Source organism: Pseudophryne corroboree, chromosome 7 (assembly GCF_028390025.1).
Source record: "Pseudophryne corroboree isolate aPseCor3 chromosome 7, aPseCor3.hap2, whole genome shotgun sequence".
NCBI lineage: Eukaryota > Metazoa > Chordata > Amphibia > Anura > Myobatrachidae > Pseudophryne > Pseudophryne corroboree.
In genome coordinates this window covers 438,459,931-438,474,609 of record NC_086450.1, presented here as the reverse complement: position 1 = coordinate 438,474,609, position 14,679 = coordinate 438,459,931, and the positions used below count along the sequence as shown (strand labels likewise).

The 14,679-nt window shown below is 49.6% G+C and overlaps 1 protein-coding gene across 7 annotated transcripts in view; it reads right to left on the bottom strand.

Moving 5' to 3' along the window:
* The window catches only part of TRAF7 (TNF receptor associated factor 7), a 130,331-nt gene that overhangs the window by 4,249 nt on the left and 111,403 nt on the right, over positions 1-14,679 (bottom strand). For all 7 annotated transcript variants that reach the window (XM_063934901.1, XM_063934903.1, XM_063934905.1 and 4 more), the window contains 2 exons: positions 13,835-13,966; positions 12,237-12,356 (listed from right to left, as the gene is read on the bottom strand). In XM_063934901.1, coding sequence (XP_063790971.1) covers positions 12,237-12,356; positions 13,835-13,966 — 252 coding nt within the window. The remainder of the gene's footprint in view (positions 1-12,236; positions 12,357-13,834; positions 13,967-14,679) is intronic.

The window sequence follows — 14,679 nt, the reverse complement described above, 5'->3', positions numbered from 1 at the left end:
ACCGAATGAGAGAACTCCAGGTCCTCCTCAGCCAGGGTATCAAATTTGTAGAATTTTGCAAACGTGTTTGCCCCTGACCAAGTAGCAGCTCGGCAAAGTTGTAAAGCCGAGACCCCTCGGGCAGCCGCCCAAGATGAGCCCACCTTCCTTGTGGAATGGGCATTTACAGATTTTGGCTGTGGCAGGCCTGCCACAGAATGTGCAAGCTGAATTGTACTACAAATCCAACGAGCAATAGTCTGCTTAGAAGCAGGAGCACCCAGCTTGTTGGGTGCATACAGGATAAACAGCGAGTCAGATTTTCTGACTCCAGCCGTCCTGGAAACATATATTTTCAGGGCCCTGACAACGTCTAGCAACTTGGAGTCCGCCAAATCCTTAGTAGCCGCAGGCACCACAATAGGCTGGTTCAGGTGAAACGCTGACACCACCTTAGGGAGAAATTGGGGACGAGTCCTCAATTCTGCCCTATCCATATGGAAAATCAGATAAGGGCTTTTACATGATAAAGCCGCCAATTCTGACACTCGCCTGGCTGAAGTCAAGGCCAATAACATGACCACTTTCCACGTGAGATATTTCAGATCCACGGTTTTTAGTGGCTCAAACCAATGTGATTTTAAGAAACTCAACACCACGTTGAGATCCCAAGGTGCCACAGGAGGCACAAACGGGGGCTGAATATGCAGCACTCCTTTCACAAATGTCTGAACTTCAGGTACTGAAGCTAGTTCTTTTTGAAAGAAAATCGACAGAGCCGAGATCTGTACTTTAATGGAGCCTAGTTTTAGGCCCATATTCACTCCTGCTTGCAGGAAATGCAGAAATCGACCTAGTTGAAATTCCTCTGTTGGGGCCTTTTTGGCCTCGCACCATGCAACATATTTCCGCCATATGCGGTGATAATGCTTTGCCGTAACATCTTTCCTGGCCTTAATAAGCGTAGGAATGACTTCTTCCGGAATACCCTTTTCCTTTAGGATCCGGTGTTCAACCGCCATGCCGTCAAACGCAGCCGCGGTAAGTCTTGGAACAGACAGGGCCCCTGCTGTAGCAGGTCCTGTCTGAGCGGTAGAGGCCACGGGTCCTCTGAGAGCATCTCTTGAAGTTCCGGGTACCACGCTCGTCTTGGCCAATCCGGAACCACGAGAATTGTGTTTACTCCTCGCTTTCTTATTATTCTCAATACCTTTGGTATGAGAGGCAGAGGAGGGAACACATAAACCGACTGGTACACCCACGGTGTCACTAGAGCGTCCACAGCTACCGCCTGAGGGTCCCTTGACCTGGCGCAATATCTTTTTAACTTTTTGTTGAGGCGGGACGCCATCATGTCCACCTGTGGTTTTTCCCAACGGTTTACCAGCATCTGGAAGACTTCTGGATGAAGTCCCCACTCTCCTGGGTGGAGGTCGTGTCTGCTGAGGAAGTCTGCTTCCCAGTTGTCCACTCCCGGAATGAACACTGCTGACAGTGCTAGTACATGATTCTCCGCCCATCGGAGGATTCTTGTGGCTTCTGCCATCGCCATCCTGCTTCTTGTGCCGCCCTGTCGATTTACATGGGCGACTGCCGTGATGTTGTCTGACTGGATCAGCACCGGCTGGTGTAGGAGCAGGGATTTTGCTTGACTTAGGACATTGTAGATGGCCCTTAGTTCCAGAATATTTATGTGAAGGGAAGTCTCCTGACTCGACCATAGTCCTTGGAAGTTTCTTCCCTGTGTGACTGCCCCCCAGCCTCGAAGGCTGGCATCCGTGGTCACCAGGACCCAGTCCTGTACGCCGAACCTGCGGCCCTCTAGAAGATGGGCACTCTGCAGCCACCACAGTAGAGACACCCTGGTTCTTGGAGACAGGGTTATCAAGCGATGCATCTGAAGATGCGATCCGGACCACTGGTCCAACAGGTCCCACTGAAAGATTCCTGCATGGAACCTGCCGAAGGGAATTGCTTCGTAAGAAGCCACCATCTTTCCCAGGACCCGCGTGCAGCGATGCACTGATACCTGTTTTGGTTTCAGGAGGTGTCTGACTAGAGATGACAACTCCCTGGCTTTCTCCTCCGGGAGAAACACTTTTTTCTGGACTGTATCCAGAATCATACCCAGGAACAGTAGCCGTGTCGTCGGAACCAGCTGTGACTTCGGGATATTCAGAATCCAGCCGTGCTGGTGCAGCACCTCCTGAGATAGTGCTACTCCCACCAACAACTGTTCCTTGGACCTCGCTTTTATTAGGAGATCGTCCAAGTACGGGATAATTAAAACTCCCTTTTTTCGAAGGAGTATCATCATTTCCGCCATCACCTTGGTAAATACCCTCGGTGCCGTGGACAGTCCAAACGGCAGCGTCTGGAATTGGTAATGGCAATCCTGTACCACAAATCTGAGGTACTCCTGGTGAGGATGGAAAATGGGGACATGCAAGTAAGCATCCTTGATGTCCAGGGATACCATGTAATCCCCCTCTTCCAGGCTCGCAATAACCGCCCTGAGCGATTCCATCTTGAACTTGAATTTTTTTATGTATGTGTTCAAGGATTTCAAATTTAAAATGGGTCTCACCGAACCGTCCGGTTTCGGTACCACAAATAGTGTGGAATAGTAACCCCGGCCTTGTTGAAGTAGGGGTACCTTGATTATCACCTGCTGGGAATACAGCTTGTGAATTGCCGCTAGCACCGCCTCCCTGTCTGAGGGAGCAATCGGCAAGGCAGATTTTAGGAACCGGTGGGGTGGAGACGCCTCGAATTCCAGTTTGTACCCCTGAGATACTATTTGAAGGATCCAGGGATCCACCTGTGAGCGAGCCCACTGATCGCTGAAATTCTTGAGGCGGCCCCCCACCGTACCAGGCTCCGCCTGTGGAGCCCCACCGTCATGCGGCGGACTTGGCAGAAGAAGCGGGGGAGGACTTTTGCTCCTGGGAACCTGCTGTTTGTTGCAGCCTTTTTCCCCTACCTCTGCCTCTGGATAGAAAAGACCCGCCTTTTCCACGCCTGTTTTTCTGGGTCCGAAAGGACTGAACCTGATAAAACGGCGCCTTCTTAGGCTGTGAGGGGACATGGGGTAAAAATGCTGACTTCCCAGACGTTGCTGTGGAAACTAGGTCCGAGAGACCATCCCCAAATAATTCCTCACCCTTATATGGCAACACTTCCATGTGCCTTTTAGAATCTGCATCTCCTGTCCACTGGCGAGTCCATAAGCCTCTCCTAGCAGAAATGGACAATGCACTAACTTTAGATGCCAGTCGGAAGATTTCCCTCTGTGCATCTCTCATATATAAGACTGAGTCTTTTATATGGTCTATGGTTAACAGGATCGTGTCTCTGTCTAATGTGTCAATATTTTCTGACAGTTTATCTGACCACGCAGCGGCAGCACTGCACATCCAAGCTGACGCAATAGCTGGCCTAAGTATAATGCCTGAGTGTGTATATACAGACTTCAGGATCGCCTCCTGCTTTCTATCAGCAGGTTCCTTGAGGGCGGCCGTATCCGGAGACGGTAGTGCCACCTTTTTAGACAAACGTGTGAGCGCTTTATCCACCCTAGGAGGTGTTTTCCAACGTGACCTATCCTCTGGCGGGAAAGGGAACGCCATTAGTACCTTCTTAGGAATTACCAATTTTTTATCAGGGAAAGCCCACGCTTCTTCACACACTTCATTTAATTCATCTGATGGGGGAAAAACTACGGGTAGTTTTTTCTCCCCAAACATAATACCCTTTTTAGTGGTACCTGTATTTATATCAGAAATGTGTAACACCTCTTTCATTGCCTCAATCATGCAGTGAATGGCCTTAGTGGGCATCAGATTAGACTCATCGTCGTCGACACTGGTGTCAGTATCAGTGTCGACATCTGGGTCTGCGGTCTGAGGTAGCGGGCGTTTTAGAGCCCCTGATGACCTGTGCGACGCCTGGACAGGCACGAGCTGAGAAGTCGGCTGTCCCACATTTGGCATGTCGTCAAATTTCTTATGTAAGGAGTCTATACGTGCACTCATTTCTTTCCATAAGCTCAACCACTCAGGTGTCTGCCCCGCAGGGGGTGACATCCCTTCTAAAGGCATCTGCTCCGTCTCCACATCATTATCCTCATCAAACATGTCGACACAGCCGTACCGACACACCGCACACACACAAGGAATGCTCCAACAGAGGACAGGACCCACAAAAGCCCTTTGGGGGGACAGAGTGAGAGTATGCCAGCACACACCAGAGCGCTATATAATGCAGGGACTAACTGAGTTATGTCCCCTATAGCTGCTTTTTCTATATAATTTATACAGCGCCTAAATTTAGTGCCCCGCCTCTCTTTTTTTACCCTTTTCTGTAGTGTAGACTGCAGGGGAGAGCCAGGGAGCTTCCTTCCAGCGGATCTGTGAAGGAGAAATGGCGCCAGTGTGCTGCAGGAGATAGCTCCGCCCCTTTTCCGCGGCCTATTCTCCCGCTTTTTTCTGGATTCTGGCAGGGGTATTTTCCACATATATAGCCTCTGGGGCTATATATTGTGGTATTTTTGCCAGCCAAGGTGTTATAATTGCTTCTCAGGGCGCCCCCCCCCCAGCGCCCTGCACCCTCAGTGACCGGAGTGTGAAGTGTGTGTGAGGAGCAATGGCGCAGTGCTGTGCGCTACCTTGGTGAAGACTGATGTCTTCTGCCGCCGATTTTCCGGACATCTTCTTGCTTCTGGCTCTGTAAGGGGGACGGCGGCGCGGCTCCGGGACCGAACACCAAGGACTGGGCCTGCGGTCGATCCCTCTGGAGCTAATGGTGTCCAGTAGCCTAAGAAGCCCAATCCGGCTGCAAGCAGGCGAGTTCGCTTCTTCTCCCCTTAGTCCCTCGTTGCAGTGAGCCTGTTGCCAGCAGGTCTCACTGAAAATAAAAAACCTAAATCTATACTTTCTTTCTAAGGGCTCAGGAGAGCCCCTAGTGTGCATCCAACCTCGGCCGGGCACAAAATCTAACTGAGGCTTGGAGGAGGGTCATGGTGGGAGGAGCCAGTGCACACCAGGTAGTCATAAATCTTTCTAGAGTGCCCAGCCTCCTTCGGAGCCCGCTATTCCCCATGGTCCTTACGGAGTTCCCAGCATCCACTAGGACGTCAGAGAAAATAAGAATTTACTTACCGATAATTCTATTTCTCGGAGTCCGTAGTGGATGCTGGGGTTCCTGAAAGGACCATGGGGAATAGCGGCTCCGCAGGAGACAGGGCACAAAAGTAAAGCTTTCCGATCAGGTGGTGTGCACTGGCTCCTCCCCCTATGACCCTCCTCCAGACTCCAGTTAGATACTGTGCCCGGACGAGCGTACACAATAAGGGAGGAATTTTGAATCCCGGGTAAGACTCATACCAGCCACACCAATCACACTGTACAAACTGTGATCTGAACCCAGTTAACAGTATGATAACAGGAGAGCCTCTGAAAAGATGGCTCACAATAACACTAACCCGATTTAGTTAGCAATAACTATGTACAAGTATTGCAGATAATCCGCACTTGGGATGGGCGCCCAGCATCCACTACGGACTCCGAGAAATAGAATTATCGGTAAGTAAATTCTTATTTTCTCTATCGTCCTAGTGGATGCTGGGGTTCCTGAAAGGACCATGGGGATTATACCAAAGCTCCCAAACGGGCGGGAGAGTGCGGATGACTCTGCAGCACCGAATGAGAGAACTCCAGGTCCTCTTTTGCCAGGGTATCAAATTTGTAGAATTTTACAAACGTGTTCTCCCCTGACCACGTAGCTGCTCGGCAGAGTTGTAATGCCGAGACCCCTCGGGCAGCCGCCCAAGATGAGCCCACCTTCCTTGTGGAATGGGCATTTACATATTTTTTGCTGTGGCAAGCCTGCCACAGAATGTGCAAGCTGAATTGTACTACAAATCCAACGAGCAATAGTCTGCTTAGAAGCAGGAGCACCCAGCTTGTTGGGTGCACACAGGATAAACAGCAAGTCAGATTTCCTGACTCCAGCCGACCTGGAAACTATATTTTCAAGGCCCTGACAACATCCAGCAACTTGGAGTCCTCCAAGTCCCTAGTAGCCGCAGGTACCACAATAAGCTGGTTCAGGTGAAACGCTGACACCACCTTAGGGAGAAACTGGGGACGAGTCCACAGCTTTGCTCTGTCCGAATGGACAATCAGATATGGCTTTATGAGATAAAGCCGCCAATTCTGACACTCGCCTGGCCGAGGCCAGGACCAACAGCATGGTCACTTTCCATGTGAGATATATCAAATCCACAGATTTGAGTTGTTTAAACCAATGTGATTTTAGGAATCCCAAACTACGTTGAGATCGCCCAGTGCCACTGGAGACATCAAAAGGGGGTTGTATATGCAGTACTCCCTTAACAACTTCTGGACTTCAGGAACTGAAGCCAATTTCTTTCTGGAAGAAAATCGACCGGTCGAAATTTGAACCTTAATGGACCCCAATTTGAGACCCATATACACTCCTGTTTGCAGGAAATGTAGGAATTAACCTAGTTGAAATTCTTCCGTGGAGCCTTCCTGGCCTCACACCATGGAACATATTTTCACCTAAGCGGTGATAATGTTGTGCGGTCACCTCCTTCCTGGTTCTGACCAGGGTAGGGATGACCTCTTCCGGAATGCCTTTTTCCCTTAGGATCCGCCCTGGCGTCAACGCAGCTGCGGTAAGTCATGGAACAGACATGATTCTTGCTGAATCAAGATCCTTTCTAGTATCTCTTGAAGTTCCGGGTACCAAGTTCTTCTTGGCCAAACCGGAGCCACGAGTATAGTTCTTACTCCTCTCCTTCCTATCATTCTCCATACACTGGGTATGAAAGGCAGAGGAGGGAACACATACACCGACTGGTACACCCACGGTGTTACCAGAGCGTCCCGGCTATTGCCTGAGGGTCTCTAGACCTGGCGCTTCATGTGAGACGCCATCATAACCACCTTTGGTCTTTCCCAACGGTTTACAAACATGTGGAAACTTCCAGATGAAGTTCCCACTTTTCCGGGTGGAATTCATTCATGCTGAGGAAATCTTCCTAGTTGTCCACTCCCGGAATGAACACTGCTGACAGTGTTATCACATGATCTTTCGCCCAGCGAAGAATCCTTGCTGTCATTGCCCTCCTGCTTCTTGTGCCGCCCCGTCTGTTTACGTGGGCGACTGCCATCATGATGTCCTACTGGATCAGCACCGGTTGACTTTGAAGCAGAGTTCTTCCTAGGCTCAGAGCATCGTACATTGCCCTTAGCTCCAGTATATTCATGTGGAGAGAAATCTCCAGACTTGACCACACTTCCTTGGAAATTTCTTCCCTGTGTGACTGTTCCCCAGCCTCTCAGGCTGGCATCCGTGGTCACCAGAACACAGTCCTGAATGCTGAATGTGCTGTCCTCTAGAAGATGAGCACTCTGCAGCCCCCACAGAAGAGACACCCTTGTCCTTGGAGACAGGGTTATCCGCTGATGCATCTGAAGATGCGATCCGGACCATTCGTCCAGCAAATCCCCCTGAAAAGTTTTTGCGTGAGATCTGCCGAATGGAATCGCTTCGTAAGAAGCCACCATTTTTCCCAGGACTCCTGTGCATTGATGCACTGATACTTGGCCTGGTTTTAGGAGGTTTCTGACTAGGTCGGATAACTCCCTGGCTTTCCCCTCCAGGAGAAATACCTCTTTCTGGACTATGCCCAGAATCATTCCTAGGAACAGCAGACGTATCATCGGAAAACAGCTGCGATTTTTGGAATATTTAGAATCCACTCGTGCTGTCGTAGAACTACTTTAGATAGTTCTTTTCCGACCTCCAACTGTTCTCTGGAAACTTGCCCCTTTCAGGATATCGTCCAAGTAAGGGATAATTAAGATGCCTTTCTTCTTTTAAGAATCATCTTTTCGGCCATTACCTTGGTAAAGGCCCGGGGTGCCGTGGATAATTCAACGGCAGCGTCTGAAACTGATATTGACAGTTCTGTATCTCGAACCAGAGGTACCCTTGTTGAGAAGGGCAAATTTGGACATGGAGGTAATCCTTGATGTCCAGGGACACCATATAGTCCCCTTTTTTCCGGTTCTCTATCACTGCTTTGAGTGACTCCATCTTGATTTGAACCTTTTTATGTAAGTGTTCAAAGATTTCAGATTTAGACTATGTCTCACCAAGCCTTCTGGCTTCAGTACCACAATATAGTGTGGAAGACTAATACCCTTTTCCTTGTTGTAGGAGGGGTACTTTGATTATCACCTGCTGGAAATACAGCTTGTGAATTTTTTTCCAATACTGCCTCCCTGTCGGAGGGAGCCGTTGGTAAAGCAGGCTTCAGGAACCTGCGAGGAAAAAATGTCTCGACTCTCCAATCTGTACCCCTGGGATAATACTTGTACGATCTAGGGGTCAACTTGCGAGTGATCCCACTGCGCGCTGAGACTCTTGAGACTACCCCCCCCACTGGTGGAGGGCTTCTTTTCCTGGGAAGGGGCTGCCTGCTGCAGTCTACTTCCCTTTCCTCTATGTCTGGGCAGATATGACTGGCCTTTTGCCCGCTTGCCCACATGGGAACGGAAGGATTGAGGCTGAAAAGACAGTGTCTTTTTCTGCTGAGATGTAACTTGGGGTAAAAAGGTTGGATTTCCCAGCTGTAGCCGTGGCCCCCAGGTCCGATGGACCGACCCCAAATAACTCCTTCCCTTTATACGGCAATACTTCCATGTGCCGTATGGGATCTGTATCACCTGACCACTGTCGTGTCCATGACATCTTCTGGGAGATATGGACAACGCACTTATCTTGATGCCAGAGTGCAAATATCCCTCTGTGCATCTCGCATACATATATATAGAATGCATCCTATTAAATGCTCTATATCAATAAAATATTTTTAGTCAGGGAATTCGACCAAGCCAACCCAGCACTGCATCTCCAGGCTGATGGCGATCGCTGGTCGCAGTATAACCACCGTATGTGTGTATATACTTTTTAGGATATTTTTCCAGCTGCCTATCAGCTGGCTCCTTGAGGGCGGCCGTATCTGGAGACGGTAACGCCACTTGATAAGCGTGTGAGCGCCTTATCCACCCTAAGGGGTGTTTCCCAACGCGCCCTAACTTCTGGCGGGAAAGGGTATAACGCCAATATTTGCTATCGGGGTAAACCCACGCATCATCACACACTTCATTTTATTTTATCTGATTCAGGAAAAACTACGGTAGTTTTTTCACTTCCACATAATACCCATCTTTTGTGGTACTTGTAGTATCAGAAATATGTAACACCTCCTTCATTGCCCTTAACGTGTGGCCCTAATGAGGAATACGTTTGTTTATTCACCGTCGACACTGGATTCAGTGTCCGTGTCTGTGTCGACCGACTGAGGTAAATGGGCGTTTTTTTTTGTTTTGTTTTTTTTTTAAAAACCCCTGACGGTGTTTCTGAGACGCCTGGACCGGTACTAATTGTTTGTCGGCCGTCTCATGTCGTCAACCGACCTTGCAGCGTGTTGACATTCTCACGTAATTCCCTAAATAAGCCATCCATTCCGGTGTCGACTCCCTAGAGAGTGACATCACCCTTACAGGCAATTTCTCCGCCTCCTCCAACATCGTCCTCATACATGTCGACACACACGTACCGACACACAGCACACACACCTGGAATGCTCTGACAGAGGACAGGACCCACTAGCCCTTTGGAGAGACAGAGGGAGAGTTTGCCAGCACACACCAAAAAAAAAACGCTATAATTACATAGGGACAACCTTATATAAGTGTTTCTCCCTAATAGCATCTTTATATATATATTTATATCGCCAATTAGTGCCCCCCCTCTCTGTTTAAACCCTGTTTCTGTAGTGCAGTGCAGGGGAGAGCCTGGGAGCCTTCTCTCCAGCCTTTCTGTGAGAGAAAATGGCGCTGTGTGCTGAGGAGATAGGCCCCGCCCCTTTTCCGGCGGGCTCGTCTCCCGCTCTTTAGTGAAGTTTGGCAGGGGTTAAATATCTCCATATAGCCTCTGGGGGCTATATGTGAGGTATTTTTAGCCAGTATATAGGTTTACATTTGCCTCCCAGGGCGCCCCCCCCCAGCGCCCTGCACCCTCAGTGACTGCGTGTGAAGTGTGCTGAGAGGAAAATGGCGCACAGCTGCAGTGCTGTGCGCTACCTTTAGAAGACTGCAAGGGTCTTCAGCCGCCGATTCTGGACCTCTTCTTACTTCAGCATCTGCAAGGGGGCCGGCGGCGCGGCTCCGGTGACCATCCAGGCTGTACCTGTGATCGTCCCTCTGGAGCTGATGTCCAGTAGCCAAGAAGCCAATCCATCCTGCACGCAGGTGAGTTCACTTCTTCTCCCCTCTGTCCCTCGTTGCAGTGATCCTGTTGCCAGCAGGACTCACTGTAAAATAAAAAACCTAAGCTAAACTTTCTCTAAGCAGCTCTTTAGGAGAGCCACCTAGAATTGCACCCTTCTCGGCCGGGCACAAAAATCTAACTGGAGTCTGGAGGAGGGTCATAGGGGGAGGAGCCAGTGCACACCACCTGATCGGAAAGCTTTACTTTTGTGCCCTGTCTCCTGCGGAGCCGCTATTCCCCATGGTCCTTTCAGGAACCCCAGCATCCACTAGGACGATAGAGAAAAATGCATTACAGATCTGTGGCTTTCACACACTGTGGCAGGACATGTTGCTTCAGGTGTGGTAGGGGGAACCACGAGGAGTCAGGTCTAAGCAAAGCGTACTCTTATGGGTCTCCTCTACAATGATATGGGAGTCTAACAATAGCCATGCACATACAGGGCTACACAGGAGAAGATATGGCCTTAATACAGGTATCCCAAAGGGACAGGATTATAAAGCTCTATATTAAGAATAACTGCAGTTATGGGGAGAGATTGTGTTAAATATGCAGCTGTGACACTAATCCTTAGCAGCATTTACATGACAGCCCCTAGGGAAGCAGATACAGTGGATTGCCTGCACTGACCTGGTAGCTACCTGTGCATGCAGTGCTGCATTTAGCAGTGTTATAGGTGACAGCCCCTAGGAAAGCAGATACAGTGGATTCCCTGCACTGGCCTGGTAGCTACCTGTGCATTCAGTGCTGCATTTAGCAGTGTTATAGGTGACAGCCCCTAGGGAAGCAGATACAGTGGATTCCCTGCACTGACCTGGTAGCTACCTGTACATGCAGTGCTGCATTTAGCAGTGTTATAGGTGACAGCCCCTAGGGAAGCAGATACAGTGGATTCCCTGCACTGGCCTGGTAGCTACCTGTGCATGCAGTGCTGCATTTAGCAGTGTTATAGGTGACAGCCCCTAGGGAAGCAGATACAGTGGATTCCCTGCACTGACCTGGTAGCTACCTGTGCATTCAGTGCTGCATTTAGCAGTGTTATAGGTGACAGCCCCTAGGTAAGCAGATACAGTGGATTCCCTGCACTGACCTGGTAGCTACCTGTGCATGCAGTGCTGCATTTAGCAGTGTTATAGGTGACAGCCCCTAGGGAAGCAGATACAGTGGATTCCCTGCACTGGCCTGGTAGCTACCTGTGCATTCAGTGCTGCATTTAGCAGTGTTATAGGTGACAGCCCCTAGGGAAGCAGATACAGTGGATTCCCTGCAATGCCCTGGTAGCTATCTGTGCATTCAGTGCTGCATTTAGCAGTGTTATAGGTGACAGCCCCTAGGGAAGCAGATACAGTGGATTCCCTGCAATGACCTGGTAGCTACCTGTGCGTTCAGTGCTGCATTTAGCAGTGTTATAGGTGACAGCCCCTAGGGAAGCAGATACAGTGGATTCCCTGCACTGGCCTGGTAGCTACCTGTGCATTCAGTGCTGCATTTAGCAGTGTTATAGGTGACAGCCCCTAGGGAAGCAGAAACAGTGGATTCCCTGCACTGGCCTGGTAGCTACCTCTGCATGCAGTGCTGCATTTAGCAGTGTTATAGGTGACAGCCTGTAGGGAAGCAGAAACAGTGGATTCCCTGCACTGGCCTGGTAGCTACCTGTGCATGCAGTGCTGCATTTAGCAGTGTTATAGGTGACAGCCCCTAGGGAAGCAGATACAGTGGATTCCCTGCACTGGCCTGGTAGCTACCTGTGCATTCAGTGCTGCATTTAGCAGTGTTATAGGTGACAGCCCCTAGGGAAGCAGATACAGTGGATTCCCTGCACTGGCCTGGTAGCTACCTGTGCATGCAATGCTGCATTTAGCTACCACACAATGATAACCAGAACTTACCTTTACTGTACTGTCCACCGCGCCCGAAAACAGGCGTCCCCGGGACACAGCCAGCGCAGTCACACTTCCCTGATGTCTCAGCAGTGTCTGGGTGCAAATCATATTATCCATACTCCAGACCTGATGGAAGAAAAGAATAGTGATGCACATTATACAGTGTACGTGTAGCTGCCTCCCCTATAACAGGAGCTGCTAGACTTATACATGTATAAGACCATACAGCAGCTACATCTAGCCTATACGCTGGTAATGGACCCAGACACTGAAATATGAGGTTCCTGGTATTTGCCTTTAGAGGGAGGATGCAGGCTCCTGCCATTGCAATCCAAGTCCCTAAGGAAGGGATTTACCGAACCTCCTAAAGAGGGCAAGTGAATGTGTTGTTCACAGCAACCAATCAGATTCTAGCTGTCATTTTGTAGATTGAACTAGATATATGATAGCTACAATTTGATTGGTTACTATGGGCCACACCTCTTTAGAAGACCTGACAAATCCCCCCCAAGTATCATTTACTAACTGCCTCTAGGAGAAAAACAGCAGCCAATCAATGATCATCTTTTATGTGCCTAGAGCAAATTATGGTAGATAATGAAAGCAAGTGTCTGATTGGTTACTGTGATGGGAAGCAATATGCACAATGTTTGCAAATCATCTTTTTAGTCTCTTCAATGAATGTATAATCTTCCATAGCATACAGAGAAATACTCTAGGTGTTTATTTCTGCCAAGTTCCATTTGAGGGGGGACTGGTGGTGACATTGCAAGCCCCCCCTCCCCTCCCCCTCTCTGACCAAGGACTGAGGATGTATGGGTGGCAGCAGCGGGCAGCAGACGTACTGGGAAACCCCTCCTTATTCTCCGACCAACGACTGAGGATGTATGGGTGGCAGCAGCGGGAGGCAAACGTACTGGGGAACCCCTTTTGATTCTCTGACCAAGGACTGAGGATGTATGGGTGTCAGCAGCAGGAGCAAACATACTGGGAAACCCCTCCTGATTCTCTGACCAAGGACTGAGGATATATGGGTGGCAGCAGCGGGAGGCAGACGTACTGGAGAACCCCTTTTGATTCTCTGTCCAAGGACTGAGGATATATGGGTGGCAGCAGTGGGCGGCAGACGTACTGGGAACCCCTTCTGATTCTCTGACCACGGACTGAGGATGTATGGGTGGCAGCAGTGGGCAGCAGACGTACTGCGACACCCCTTCTGATTCTCTGACCAAGGATGTATGGGTGTCAGCAGCAGACAGCAGACCTACTGGGGAACCCCTTCTGATTCTCTGACCAAGGACTGAGGATGTATGGGTGTCAGCAGAACGTGGCGGCGCCCCAGGGCAGCAGACGTACTAGGGGCAGCAGAGCTCAGAACAATAAAACTATACTGTGAGAAAATGTATCAGTACTCGGAGAATACCGAGACATCCTTGTGCGTATAACTCTTGATGCCATAACACATACAACAGATGAACATATGCTTATCCTCCAGCATCTTAAGTGGTTCCAATGACAGTGTTTGTATGGGATGTGTGGCACTTCGGCTAGAGAACATGCTCATGGCTGGGTAGTGACGGTAGGAAAAATCAGCAGACACATACCCGTAGGGACCGGTCATAAGAGGCACTGAAAACCTTGGTTTGGTCTGGCGTGGAGATGACGGCCAATGCATATACTGTCCCCACGTGTCCAGTTAATGTACGGACTTGTTCCTTAGATTCTATATCCCAGACCTAGAACGGGCAAGAACATATTATAGTTACTAAGGCAATCTGTAACACCAAGTTATAACATGGTAATAAACTATTAAAAGTGCTGTGTAACATTTCTGTGTCAGTACAAATTGCATTGTTTCCCTTATGTCCCTTCAGGAGAACACCTGAAAGACGCAGCAGAAAGCAAAGAGGACTGAGGGCTTGATTCAGTGGTGGAAGGCAATGTCCATGTCAGATGCAGTGGAGCGAGGAATTCTTCTCAGAGTGAGTGACAGGTAAGCAGCGCTTGGGGGAGGTAACGGGGGTGTGGCTAGAGAAACAGGTGTGTCGGGACCGTTTATGGGCAAATACCTAGTCAGCTGTTGAGAAATCATTCACAAATGGAGAGGCCACGGTCTTAGGCGAGCCGCTTAGTCTGAGACAGCATGGGGTTAATAGAGGTCCGATGGTGCACCCAGATGACTGCCGTTTATGTGCGTGAGCAGTGGATGTGTGACGCCAGCAGGGAACGTCTCTGTGCACAAGACGGTGGCTGAGCTATTAGCATATTTTCATAAGTCCCCCACGAGTGAGCGGTCAGCTGCCCATGCAACTACGTGCTACCTCTCACTCTGGTGCTGAAACAAGACCACAACGATCAGGACCTTCCTACCGGTGGAAGCCCAAAGCCCATGATAATAAGAATTTACTCACCGGTAATTCTATTTCTCGTAGTCCGTAGTGGATGCTGG